At 51.4% G+C, this 12,041-nt stretch overlaps 1 protein-coding gene across 4 annotated transcripts in view; it reads right to left on the bottom strand.

Moving 5' to 3' along the window:
* Positions 1-11,604, bottom strand: part of STX8 (syntaxin 8) — an 86,273-nt gene extending 74,669 nt beyond the window's left edge. For 3 of the 4 annotated variants that reach the window (XM_088065485.1, XM_005530969.3, XM_088065486.1), the window contains exons 1-4: positions 11,548-11,604; positions 10,836-10,935; positions 7,334-7,428; positions 5,583-5,693 (exon numbers count right to left, since the gene is read on the bottom strand). In XM_088065485.1, the coding sequence (XP_087921611.1) occupies positions 5,583-5,693; positions 7,334-7,428; positions 10,836-10,935; positions 11,548-11,564 (323 nt within the window). In that variant the 5' untranslated portion in view covers positions 11,565-11,604. Of the gene's footprint in view, positions 1-1,908; positions 2,006-5,582; positions 5,694-7,333; positions 7,429-10,835; positions 10,936-11,547 lie in introns of those variants that run through there. The other variant, XM_088065487.1, reaches the window with a different exon arrangement.
* Between the last annotated feature and the right edge of the window lie 437 nt (positions 11,605-12,041).

The raw sequence follows: 12,041 nt of genomic DNA, 5'->3' as shown, positions 1-12,041 counted from the left end.
GAATTCCTTTTACAGGGATACACAGGCTATAATATATCCACAGATTGTATAATATATCCATATAAAAGGTTGTTTAGAAAAGGTTGTGTAGAACACACAACATTCCTGGGAATACACGTTATTCCTGTATTTACTACGTGATCAATGCACAAACTTATAAAAATACTGCTACAGCCTCAAACAGGAAAAGATTCCACTTGTTAACAGACATGCAAATCAGATGAGACTTTTAATTCCCTGCAATCCTGACCAAACCTAACCAGGAACATTCCTGAATTTTGAGAACTGTAGATGGACACAACTCCCTTCCTGCATTTCCTAGTCTGGCATCAACCTGAACGAGAAGCCAGGAACACACACTCTTAAATGAAAGAGTAATTAAATAATGGGTTTTCTTTTCAAAGAATTATGACTTGAGATTGTTCACATTACAGACACTTCCCTGGTGAGCACAGAAAACAAGTTTTCCATGTCCAGGGCACATAAATCCAAGCAATAAAATGAAACCCCACTTAAATATTTCCTCAGTACCAGATTTTTGGTTTGTGCCTTTCAGCTCCTCACTGGTTTCTCCCACAAGAGAAACCTCACGACAGACTCAGAGTCCCCTGAGCCCAGAACTGCAACCCAGGTTTGGGAGGAGGCATGGTAAGGTGCTTCCCCCACAGATGTTCACAAGTTGGAGTTTTTGCTTTCTGCTTTCCTTTCTTTATGCTCTTTATTTCATTCCCATTTTACCTTTTCCCTGCTCTTTCCCAGAGCACTTCCACAAACAACCCAAGAACAGAGAGAGTTTTTAGGATCTCTCAAATTCTCAATGATTTTTAGTTACACCACAACATAAATTTGAATGTTGCAGTTGTTTTGATGTTTTGAATTGAGTTTTGATGGAGCTGCTCTGCAGAGATGCTGCCCGGTGCCCACAGCTGCTGGCCATCGCTCTGTGGCCAAAGCCCCGGGCCAGGAGGTCACTGTGCACAAGGACAGCGGGGCCAGGAGGGGTCAGGGCCCTGCTGGCACTGGAGGTGTCTGAGCACAGCCCAGAGCTGGGCCCGGAGCTCCTGCAGGAATCCCGGGCAGCTGGGGACATCTCCTGGCCATGGGATGGAGCAGCACTGCTGGAAAATCAGCCACACACGAGAGCTCCTCAGCTCCTCTCCCTGGCCATTGCAACGTGGGCACTGCACTCCAGCTCAAGGTGAAGTCAGAATGAAAAATGGAAAGAAAAAAAAAAACCAAACATTTTTTTAATAAAAGTGGCTAATAAAAGCACTTTTTATAAATCTCAGCATCTCCCTTAACCACCCCAGTGATGCTGAACACCAAAGCAGAGCCAGCCCTGCTGTGCCACGACCAGCTGGGTGTCAAGGGCAACAGCAGAGAGGAGCTGGGACTCCTCTGCATTCCAGCCCTGAACCTCCATCCATCCAATTCCCATGTATTTATCGAGGCTGGCAATCAGGTTTGATTAGAAAAACTTACAGCAGGAATGCAGTTTTACACATCACCCAGCTTTCCTCCCTGCTTTGGGGGATTAAATATGCTCTTTTACCTCCCAGTCTCACAACTGGCAGCAGGTTTGTGAACATGACAGAAGCATTACACTGCTGAAGATGGAAACATCTCTGCAGCTCACCCAATTCAGTTCAATTAGAAGGACACAAAATCCAGGGTAACAACACCTGACAAAGCTGTTTAACTAAAGCAAAGGGAACATAAAGCTCTCTGCTTGTTAAAAAGAGCACAACTATTTCTGCCTGTTAAAAAACAGCCAAGGCAAGCAAATTTGAAATAATTTGCGGCTCTGTCTCTCTCCCTCCCACCAGTGCTGTGCCCTATTCTTGTAGGTTGGGTCATGACAAGTGGTCTGCTGGTTACAATAATCTTTGTGACATGTTTGGTAACTACCTTCCCACACAGCCCAGCAGAACTTCCTCCTGCCTCTGATCCTGCCCTGCCTCGCCTGGCTGGTGTGAAGATTAAAGCTTATCCAATTAGCCACCCACTGCCTCCGCCAAGTTAATCACACAAATCTTGGGAGCCTCACTGGAGTGTGGGGATGGCTTTTGATGATGGGAGCAGATTTAAGTAATTACAAGGCTCAGCAATGTGCCCGAGTATAAAAGGTGATGGGGTTTAAAATCAGGGAGCTCTGGCACTGCCTAACAAGGGAGGGCTTGTCTTATTGTTTCACTGATAATTCTTCTAACACCTCCCAAGTAACTTAGATTACTCAACCAGCACTTACTTTAGGCCAAGGCCACACATCGAGGCTTAGGGCTTCACAAGACTGATCAGCAAGACTGAGTCTTAAACAAAACCTGGGTCATATGACAATTGGGTGGATGATCACTTAACATTCCCTGAACTACAGAGGGGCTCTTTGAAGCACCCAGGGCACCCCAGCCTGGCTTCACAGGTCACTCTCCACAGGGCTGCTGCTGCACTGGGGCATTCTCTCACTTACAGTGCTCGCTCTGTATTTTTAGGAAGCTCCAAGCTAATAAATAAAACAAACATAATTTTAACATACAAAACAGAAATCGTCTCTATCTCTCCAAAAACCCATGAGAGGCCACACCAGCACAGGCACTTCCAAATCCCCTCCAGGCACTGTCCCAGCTGGAGATTTCCCCACAAGAACCTCTCCTGATGGGCAGCCTCCAGCATTCCCTGCATGTGGCAGAAGACTTGCAGCCCCACCAGCACAAGAACTGCTATTCCCATGTTCCTGGAAATTCCATGTTGCTCTTGACACCATTTCCCTGTGGCTGGCTTCACTGGTCCCACTGCTTCAAGGACTGGGAGCTGCAGGTGCTGGCTGAGGAGAGTGCTGGGCAATCTTGACCACACAGCCAAAGGCACATCAGTCCTGGAAAGCCCCAGCCCATCCCTGGATCTGATCCTGGCACTCAGGTCTTCTGGATGGACAATTCCCTCTTTTCCCACCCTTCCCATCCCACCCTTCCAGAACTGAGGCCAGCCCCATCCCAGCTCAGGAGGCTGCAGCAGGAGCTGGGAGGTAGGAAGGACACCAAGAAGGACTTCCAGAGGACCCTAAACAACTCCTGTTGATCTCATTTCCTAAAGAGCACTTGCCCCCCACAAACCACAGCCACATTCCCAAAAGCATTTGACACCTGAAGCCAGGCACTCATGGACCGAAGCCTGCTTGGCATCAGGCAAAATTCCTGTTTGGATCAAGGCTGAAATACCTTCCATCTGTCAGGAAAGTGTTCAACCAGGAAAAATGGTGACCCACACTGAAGAGGAAAAAAAATACACTCTTCTAAAATGTACCTGGGTAGCTCTTACTGAAGGTGCTTTGTGTCCCACAAACACCAGAAGTTGCCTTTATTTTTGAGGAATTCCAAGAGACATCGAGGAAGGCCAGTTAATTTATTGATTCTCTGGTGACTGACATGGGCTTCTCCAGCCTGAGACCTGATCAGACAGGAGCAGGAATATTGCCATTCCTCTGCCTCCACAAATGTTTAAATACTCTAAAAGTTTGACATGTGACATTCAGAAAGCCAACATTCCTGGTTGCTTTTCCCACCCCTGCCTTTGGAATGGAGTGAAACCCTGGGAATTCTGCCCCATTAACGCCCCTGCTCTGACAACCTGCACAGATCTCTCCCAAGGAGAAAGGGGGCAGAAGATACTGAAATTGTTATTACAAGACAGTTAAAGGAAATGTAACCAGCCCTGCTCAAGGGGAGGCAGGCAAACAGCACAACCTTTCCCTGGAAAATTCCAGTGGCACCTTAATTAAGGCCGGAAGGGGCAGGAATGCTGTCCCCAGCCACGGAGCGTCCTGCCCGCAGTTGTCACTTGGGATCAACCCTGAGAGCATGAAAGCACAGCCCTGCACCCCAGAAACAGCTTCAGAGCAGCTTTCAAAGGATGTAAAACTCACTGAGTGGTGACCAAACGCAAAGCAGCTTAATTCCAGGGAAAACTTCCCAGCCCCAGGCCCTGGGACAATAAATATGTGATCAGTGGTGCAGGAAGGTTAATGAAAGGAAGGGCTGCTGGCAAGAACAGGACCTGGGCACCGTGGGCTGTCACATCAGGGCTGGATTAGATATGGAAAAGCAGCACAAGCCAGGCAAGTGTCGCTGCTCAGCTTCATCAAACTCCAGGTGCTGATTTTTCTAATGCAGGGAAAAGCTGAGTGTCAGCTCCAGGCACATTCCAGGGTGGGCTCTGCCACCTCCAGAATCCCAAAGCTGGGCCAGGACTCTGCAAGGATTTCAGAGGGACCCTGAGCTGGGAACGGCAGCTGAGCCCTGCAGACCCTGGGGGCTCCCTGCCTGAGACCAGCTCCTGCCAGGTCCTGCCAGGATCCTTCCAAGATCCTCCAAAGTCCTTCCAAGATCTCTCCAAGCCCCTTCCCTACAGACCCACACAGAGCCCAGGCTCAGGCAAGAGAGCAAAGTTGGATTTCCTGGCACAAAACTCAAGGCCTGAGTGTCTCTGCCTGAGCCCCTGAAACCCAGAGCCACAGGGAAGACCATGGAAGAGCTGGGAATTCACCAGACAGACTATTTGGCATAGTTTTATACATTTTTAATAAAAGAAGTTAAAAGATAACTATAAAACATCAAGCCTCGCAACACTAGCAAATAAATACTCTGATGTTATCTTCCGCTGGAAAATACTGGATTCCTTGATTGTTTCCAATGGGGCTTGAAATTATCATGGGATTTTGGTATTTTCCTCCCATTTGCCTCAACACCTTCTCGCTGGGGCAACCCAAGGCTGAACCCCTGAAGCAGCACCTTGCCACCACTGCCCTGGCACAGCAGGGATGGCCACAACAGCCACACCAGCTCAGGGACTGCTCAGAGCAGGGGACACACAGGAGCTCTCCCACATCACAGCCCCACGATTTGCTTCCTGGCTGTTTTACGTGTTTTGGGTGACTCAGTGATAGATTTAAGAGCCAACACAACAACAGGAGCTGCACTGAGCTCTGGAGAATCCAAACCTTGAACAATTGTTTGGGTTCTAGCCCAGCCTGAAGGTTTATCACCTGCAGCAGGTGCTGCCCTGCTGTCTGGACACCTAAAGATGACAAACAAATCACAATCACATATTAGAGAATGGTTTGGCTTGGCAGGACCTAGCAGATCATCCTGCCACAGGCAGGGACACCTTCCACAATCCCAGGCTGCTCCAAGCCCCAGTGTCCAACCTGGCCTTGGGCACTGCCAGGGATCCAGGGGCAGCCCCAGCTGCTCTGGGCAACAAGGGCAGCCCAGCTTTGGGTGTAAAACACACCAGGGAACACAAGCACCAAAGCCAAGCCCTTCACCACCTCACTGAAGAGACCCCCAGCAAACATAAATACACTCAGGAATGCAGAAAACTCCCAGCTGAACTCTGAGTGCCACCAAAACCAGTGCCCAGGAGCTGCCACTCAGAGCTGCCAGGAATCTGCTGCCAGGGACACAAACACGTCCCTTCTGGGCAAATCCATCTCCTGCTGTTACCTGCAGGGGTCAGCCAGCTCAGTTAGCACCTGAGGTGCACCCAGAGCACAGACCCTGCTGGGATTTGGGGGGACAGTGCCGTACCTGCTCACGTCTGGCTCCGGGCCCTCGTTCCTGTAGGATGCCTCGAGCTGTTTGTGCCGTGTCAGGAGCTCGTCCACCAAATTCTGCCTCCTGTCTCCCTCCAGCTGTGTGCTGATGGCTCTGGGTTAAGGACCAAACTCAGAAACACCGAAAAGCTTTCATTTCATCATATAAAATAACACTTGTTATACATTCTTAAAATAAATTAGACTCCCTGATCATCAAAATTAACCATTTTAACTAAAAAAAAAAAAAAAAGCTCCAAGATCTAAGAGGATCGGTCACATTTTTGTGAATGAAACCTGCTGTTATTCTAAATGTGTTTCTGATCTTTACATATCTCAAACAAAAGGCTTCATACAGTGGCCATAGAATGATCTTTGTCATTATCTCAAAGTAATTAATGAACTGAAAGGACATTTACTGCCAAATTAGCATTAAGAATTGCATTTCCCCCTCCAAAATCCAACCAAAGTCATTCTTTGTTTATTTGCTGGTCTCCAACACTGACAATGTTACAGTACTGCACAGGGTAAGCTCAGGGAAGGAGGAGATTTCTTAAAAGAGCTCCAAACTACACTGTCACCACCAGGGCAGGGCCAGGCAGAACAGCCTTTCAGATCAGCAGGGGATTTCTCATCTCACTTCACTGCAGGCTCCTCACACAGACCAGGGGAGCAGCTCCCAGCCAAGGGATCAGAGAAAAAACAGAATTTTCCTTTGAGCATCTGTTTCCACTTGCAATCCACGAGCAGAGCACCTGACAGCCGCTGGGGAGCAGAGGAACAATTCACACAGCGCCTCTGAAGAGCTGTGGCTTCTACAGGGGAGCTCTGTGGGCTTTTCTTAATTAACCTTAGTGACATCCTGAGGGACTTCTGACTCTCTCTTCTACTGCTGAGTGGGTTCAGCAATGGCTGAACTGGTTTGTGTGTGTTTTCTGCCACAGCAGCAGCATCTGCCTGCTCAAGCAGCCACTGGGCAGGGGAGTTCAGCCCTGGCCATCACAAAGCACTCAGGGCTCAGGAGGGATTTCTGCTGTGCTAGGCTGAAATTAAACTTTCCTCCCTCAAACCAGACTGCTTCTGGATGCCTTCAGGGACATGGACATGCCTGGGACTCCTTAACCTGGCTCTTCCTGCATATCCCAGTCTAGCCCTGGGGTAACACTCCTAGCAAAAAACCCTGAGATTTCTTCCCAAGGCGTATTTGCAGTTTGGTATCAGTGTGAAGCTGCAGCCCTGTTGTTTCTCAAGTCAGACCAAGTCAGGATACCCCAGCCCTGCCACAGCCTGAACAAAGCTTCTCCTTCCTTTCAGCAAGGCCTGGCCAAGAGACAGTGCCAGGAGACAACGCCAGGGGACAATGCCAGGGGACAACGCCACCTGGTCAGTTTGGTGCTGGACAAGTGACCTTGCTCATACACCAGCAGTGCCTGCACAGCACAGACAGCACCAGGGCAGCTCTCAGGTGGCTCAGACATCTCAGACATCTCACTGAGCTCCTCTCAGCCCATCCTGTTAAGGATGGGGACACAGAGGTGACCAGAGCCAGGTTCACTCCCTGGCTGCACCCCAGAGGTGCCCAGCCCTTCCTGCACTGCAGCTGCCATGAAAATAACAGCCAGCAGCACAGAGAAAGTTCTGGTGACAAAGTCTCCTGCAAAGGGAATGAGGGGAAACCCAGTGGCAGAGGAATGAGAGCACATGTTGCCCCAAGCCCAGAGGGGCAGGGCTGCTGTTTACAGATACATCTGGCGTGTTGACACTGCCCGCAGCAGCAGCTCCCTCAGCTGCTCAATCTTCTCCCTGAGGCTCTGCAGCGAGGACCTGATGGCCACATTGACCTGGGGGAACACAGAGGTTATCACTGGCCTGCTCTGTTTGAGCTGCATGACGTTTCATGCTGCTTCATGACAATATATTTAACTTTTACTGCACAGGTGTGAAGGGCTCTGCAAGCCCAGAGAGCCAGGAGTCAGTCCAGACTGCTTACTAAACAGTGCAACAGTTCCACAAACACTATTCTAAAGCATTAATCCTGATGAATATGGAAAGCTGTCTTTCAACTCTTTATAAACACACTTATTTATATAGGCAAAACATTTCAGCACATTTCAATATTTTCCAGATAAATTTCCAGCTCTTTCCTCTGATCTTCAATAAAAGTACAGGCACCAGCTTCTTTTCCCATTGGGTTTCTTTCCCAACTACCTGGATCAGAGAGAAGGTTACTACAGGTTGACACACTCCCTGCACTGAACTGCTCTGGACTTGAAACTTAACACTCCAAAGAAATTCAGATTGCTCCATTTCCCTCTCAGCAGCACCCAGGACTCCCAATCCTTTCTCACCACTGACCTGCTCAAGATCCAGATGTGTCTGTTCTCAGTAAAAATGTAATTCAGTCATTCTTCCCTGCTGCAAACAAACCCCAGGCTTGCAGGAACCCTCCTGGGCTTTCTCCCCACCCCTTTCCAACTCTAACTCACATTATCCTCTGAGTTTGTCCTCCTCAGATGTTCTCTTCATTCCAGTTATGCAGAAAAAACACTCTAACTGCAATTAACAATGCAAGTCATCCTAATTAAGACTTGCTGTGCCTCTTGCTTGCAACGGGCAGTGACGCCAACTCCCATGGGGAGCAGAGAGGGACAGCTGCTCACTCTCAGTCCTGCTGGCTTGGGGACACAGAGACAGCAGCAACTCTGCAGGGCCAGCAGAGAAGACTGAACCTTGTTTGCTCCCAAACACCACCAGGTGCAACAGAGAGCACCCAGGCTGAGGCAGCCAAAATCCTCCTCTGGAGCAAGGCAGCCCCACACCCCCACGGCAGCAGATCAAACCAGGATGGGGGCTCAAGGTTTGGGGAATACTGAAGCCTCTGCGTGGCCCCCAGCTCTGCAATCAGGTAATTAAAGGGCCTTTCATTTGTTCTCAGCTCCAGGTGGAGAATGCTGCATATGACTGACCCAGAACAGCAACAGAGCACAAAGGTGACACGGCCAAAAAGCCACCAAATGCAGACAACTGGTCAGAAACTGCAGTGGGAGAAAAAAAGATTTCACCTCAGTTTACAGAACACTAAGAAAAAAGGAAAGTAGAAAGAAAAGAAACCAGTGGAAGTTTTATGATCAGCTCAATGGAGCAGAGTTCACAGATGGTAAGTGCTGGATTAAAATCTTTCCTCACAGTTTATTTTTCCATTTTAGATTTTATGCTCTATTTTTGGCTCAGCAACATGCAAGAAGTTTGTCAGCCATGCTAATTGCAAAATACTATAAAAATAAAAACCTGTTTACATTCTTCCTAAAAGGCCAAGATTGTACAAAGACATTTTCCTGCATTACAGCACTCAGGAGGCACAGGACACGCGACTGCTCAGCCGTGGATTTCTCAACAGGCGTTTCTGTTATGAAAACACCTCTCTCGTTGTTGGAAACTTGTTTAGAGTAGAATCAAACACTGCTAAATATTCCTCTTTACCTGTTAATGGATTAAAGGAAGCTGGAAAACACAGGGCACGGAACAAATGATTTTATGGAGAAGTCAGTCACCCGTGCAATGTTTCCATAAAACACAACCTCGGAGAGTTCCAGCCCCAGAAAGGCTCCAAACAACACCAACCCCACGTTTCCTTGGGTTTGGACTCCTCAGAGGTGGCACTGATGGCAACAGAGGACTTTGCCCTCTATAAATACAGATTAAGCAGCAATCTTTTTATTGGTCTTCTGTTGTTGAGGTGTAGCTGTACAACTCTGATACATCACCGTCCTGAAAGCAGGAATTTAATCTGCACCTCCAACACTCCAAAGCCAGAGAAAATACCACCCTCAAATCCCACTTATTTGGGGTTTCTGAAACCCCTTCTCAACTCCTGCTGAACTGAGGCAGCCATCCAGCAGCACTGATTATTGTGCACAGCCTGCACACTTTTCCTCAGAATTTCTCCCAACTAAACATCTCAAAAATTACATTTGATTTGAACATTTCTCAGCAAAGTGAGTGGCCCAGCAGATCCAGTGATCAGGCCTTGCAGTACAGCCCTGATACAGAGGGGTGGGAGATAAAGCACTGGGGCCTTAATTATGCCGATTATTAAAAACTACCAACTCAAGGGCTTACAGCAAATTTCATCTGAACACAGCCAAGGGAGCAGGTAATGACTCAAAGCTGCTCCTGAAGGAAAGGATGAGGCCTGGAGCCCCAGGGAAAGCAGCATCCTGAAAACCTTTATTTTATTTTATTTCTTAAACAGGAAGTGTGAAAACATGGAGAACACAACATTCCTGGGTAAGCTCCAACTGCTGCTTCTCATTCCTCTTTAACTCTGGGCTTGTATTTTGTTAGAAATGCAGCTAAAACAAAATTCCTATTCTCTCTGATCTGCAGCCACTGCAGAAGGCAGGAGCCAGCCCTGGGGGAGGAACATCTGCTCCCTGTTCACAGAGAGAGGGCAAAGAGCAGCTGCTGAGCATCCCAGCATCCCTGAGCCTCTGGGACAGCTCCATCCCAGCATCCCAGCATCCCTGAGCCTCTGGGACAGCTCCATCCCAGCATCCCAGCATCCCTGAGCCTCTGGGACAGCTCCATCCCGGCATCCCTGAGCCTCTGGGACAGCTCCATCCCAACATCCCAACATCCCTGAGCCTCTGGGACAGCTCCATCCCAACATCCCAACATCCCTGAGCCTCTGGGACAGCTCCATCCCAACATCCCAGCATCCCTGAGCCTCTGGGACAGCTCCATCCCAGCATCCCTGAGCCTCTGGAGCAGCTCCATCCCAACATCCCAGCATCCCTGAACCTCTGGGACAGCTCCATCCCAACATCCCTGAGCCTCTGGAGCAGCTCCATGCCAGCAGGGGCAGCCCGGAGCAGCAGCAGGGTGTGCCCAGCCCCTCCACAGCTCTCTGTTAATTCAGCATCACTGCACGCAGAGATTCGCTGCTGCTAAACCCAAAGGACCTTCCAGACCCGGGGCAGCCACTGCTCATTCCCAAACGGAATGCAGTCTTCCAAGTCTTTCCCAACGTTCTGGTTCCCTTTACAGACACCTCCAGGGACAGAGCCCTGTGTGGGGTTCCTGCCGTGGAGCACGACCTTCCCCTGCGGGAGCCAGCAGCGACAGGCACACAGCCCGGCCCCGAGCCCCGGGAATTCCGCACTCCCCGAGCCCCGGGAATTCCGCACTCCCCGAGCCCCGGGAATTCCGCACTCCCCGAGCCCCGCCGAAGCGCTCCCTGCCGGGGCACCTTGGCCGAGCTCTCCCCGCTCCGCTGGCAGCGGTTCCGTTCCTGGATCCTCTCGGCGATGTCCTGGGCGAGCTGGCGAGCGGCGGCGAGCAGCGGGAGCCTGCGGGAACGGCAGCGGCTGAGCCCGGGGCCCCGGGAGGGAGCCGGGATGGGCTGGGATCGGATGGGACCCGCCGGGATGAGCCAGGATGGGCTGGGCTGGGATGGGCCGGGACCCGCCGGGATCGGCTGGGATCGACTGGAGTGGGCCGGGACCAGCCAAGATGGGCTGGGATGGGCTGGGATCGGATGGGACCATCCGGGATGGGCTGGGATCGGATGGGACCTGCCGGGATGAGCCGGGATGGGATGAGATGGGCTGGGATCAGCTGGGATGGGCTGGGACCCGCAGGGATCGGATGGGATCCGCCGGGATGAGCCGGGATAGGCCGGTATAAACCCAGGGAAAAGGCCCGTGAGGGGAAGGCACAACACCCCCAAAAAACACACCCACAAAGCCTGGGATGGGAATAGGGAAGGGACCCCGGGAAGGGAAGGCACAGCAGCCCCAAAACAAACGCACACCGGGATGGGATTTTGGAAAGCGCACAACCCCCCACGGGCACAGCCCGGCCCCGCTCCCGCCCGTGCCGGGCCCCGGACGCTCCGGACGCTCCGCAGCCCCGGCACGGCCCGGCCCGGTCCCGACCCGCAGCCCCGGCCCGGCGCTCACCAGGGGTCCGGAGCCATCGCGGCCCCGGAACCTTCCCGGCGCTTCCGCCGGATCCGCCCGGACACGCCGCGCGCAGGCGCCGCGAGGGGACGGAGGAGAGAGGGAAATGAGAGAGGGAGAGGGGAGAGGGAGAGGGGAGAGGGAAAGGGGAATGGAAGAGGGGAGAGAGGTACCGGGGTACGGCCCCAGGGGTGCAGCGGTGCTGGGTGCCCGGTGCTGCCGGGAGCGGAGCTGACAGCGCGGCGGCGGTGCGGGGCAGGGGACAGAGGGGAGGTGTTCAGGGGACAGAGGGCAGGTGTGTGGGGTGCAGGGACAGAGGTGCAGATGTTTGGGGTTTACAGAGGGGCAGAGATTCAGTGCACTGAGGGGCGGGTACAGAGGTTTGTAGTACAAGGTGCAGAGATACAGATGCGCAGGGTGTGGAGGTGCAGATATTTGGGGTGCAGATGTGTGCAGATGTGCACAGCACAGAACCAGAGCTGTCCCCACCCCTC

The sequence above is a fragment of the Pseudopodoces humilis genome, chromosome 21 (assembly GCF_049639895.1).
Source record: "Pseudopodoces humilis isolate 2021_Gansu_Grassland_sample_001 chromosome 21, ASM4963989v1, whole genome shotgun sequence".
In the NCBI taxonomy this organism is placed as follows: domain Eukaryota; kingdom Metazoa; phylum Chordata; class Aves; order Passeriformes; family Paridae; genus Pseudopodoces; species Pseudopodoces humilis.
The sequence above is the reverse complement of the archived record's forward strand: the minus strand, read 5'-3'. Positions and strand labels throughout refer to the sequence as shown.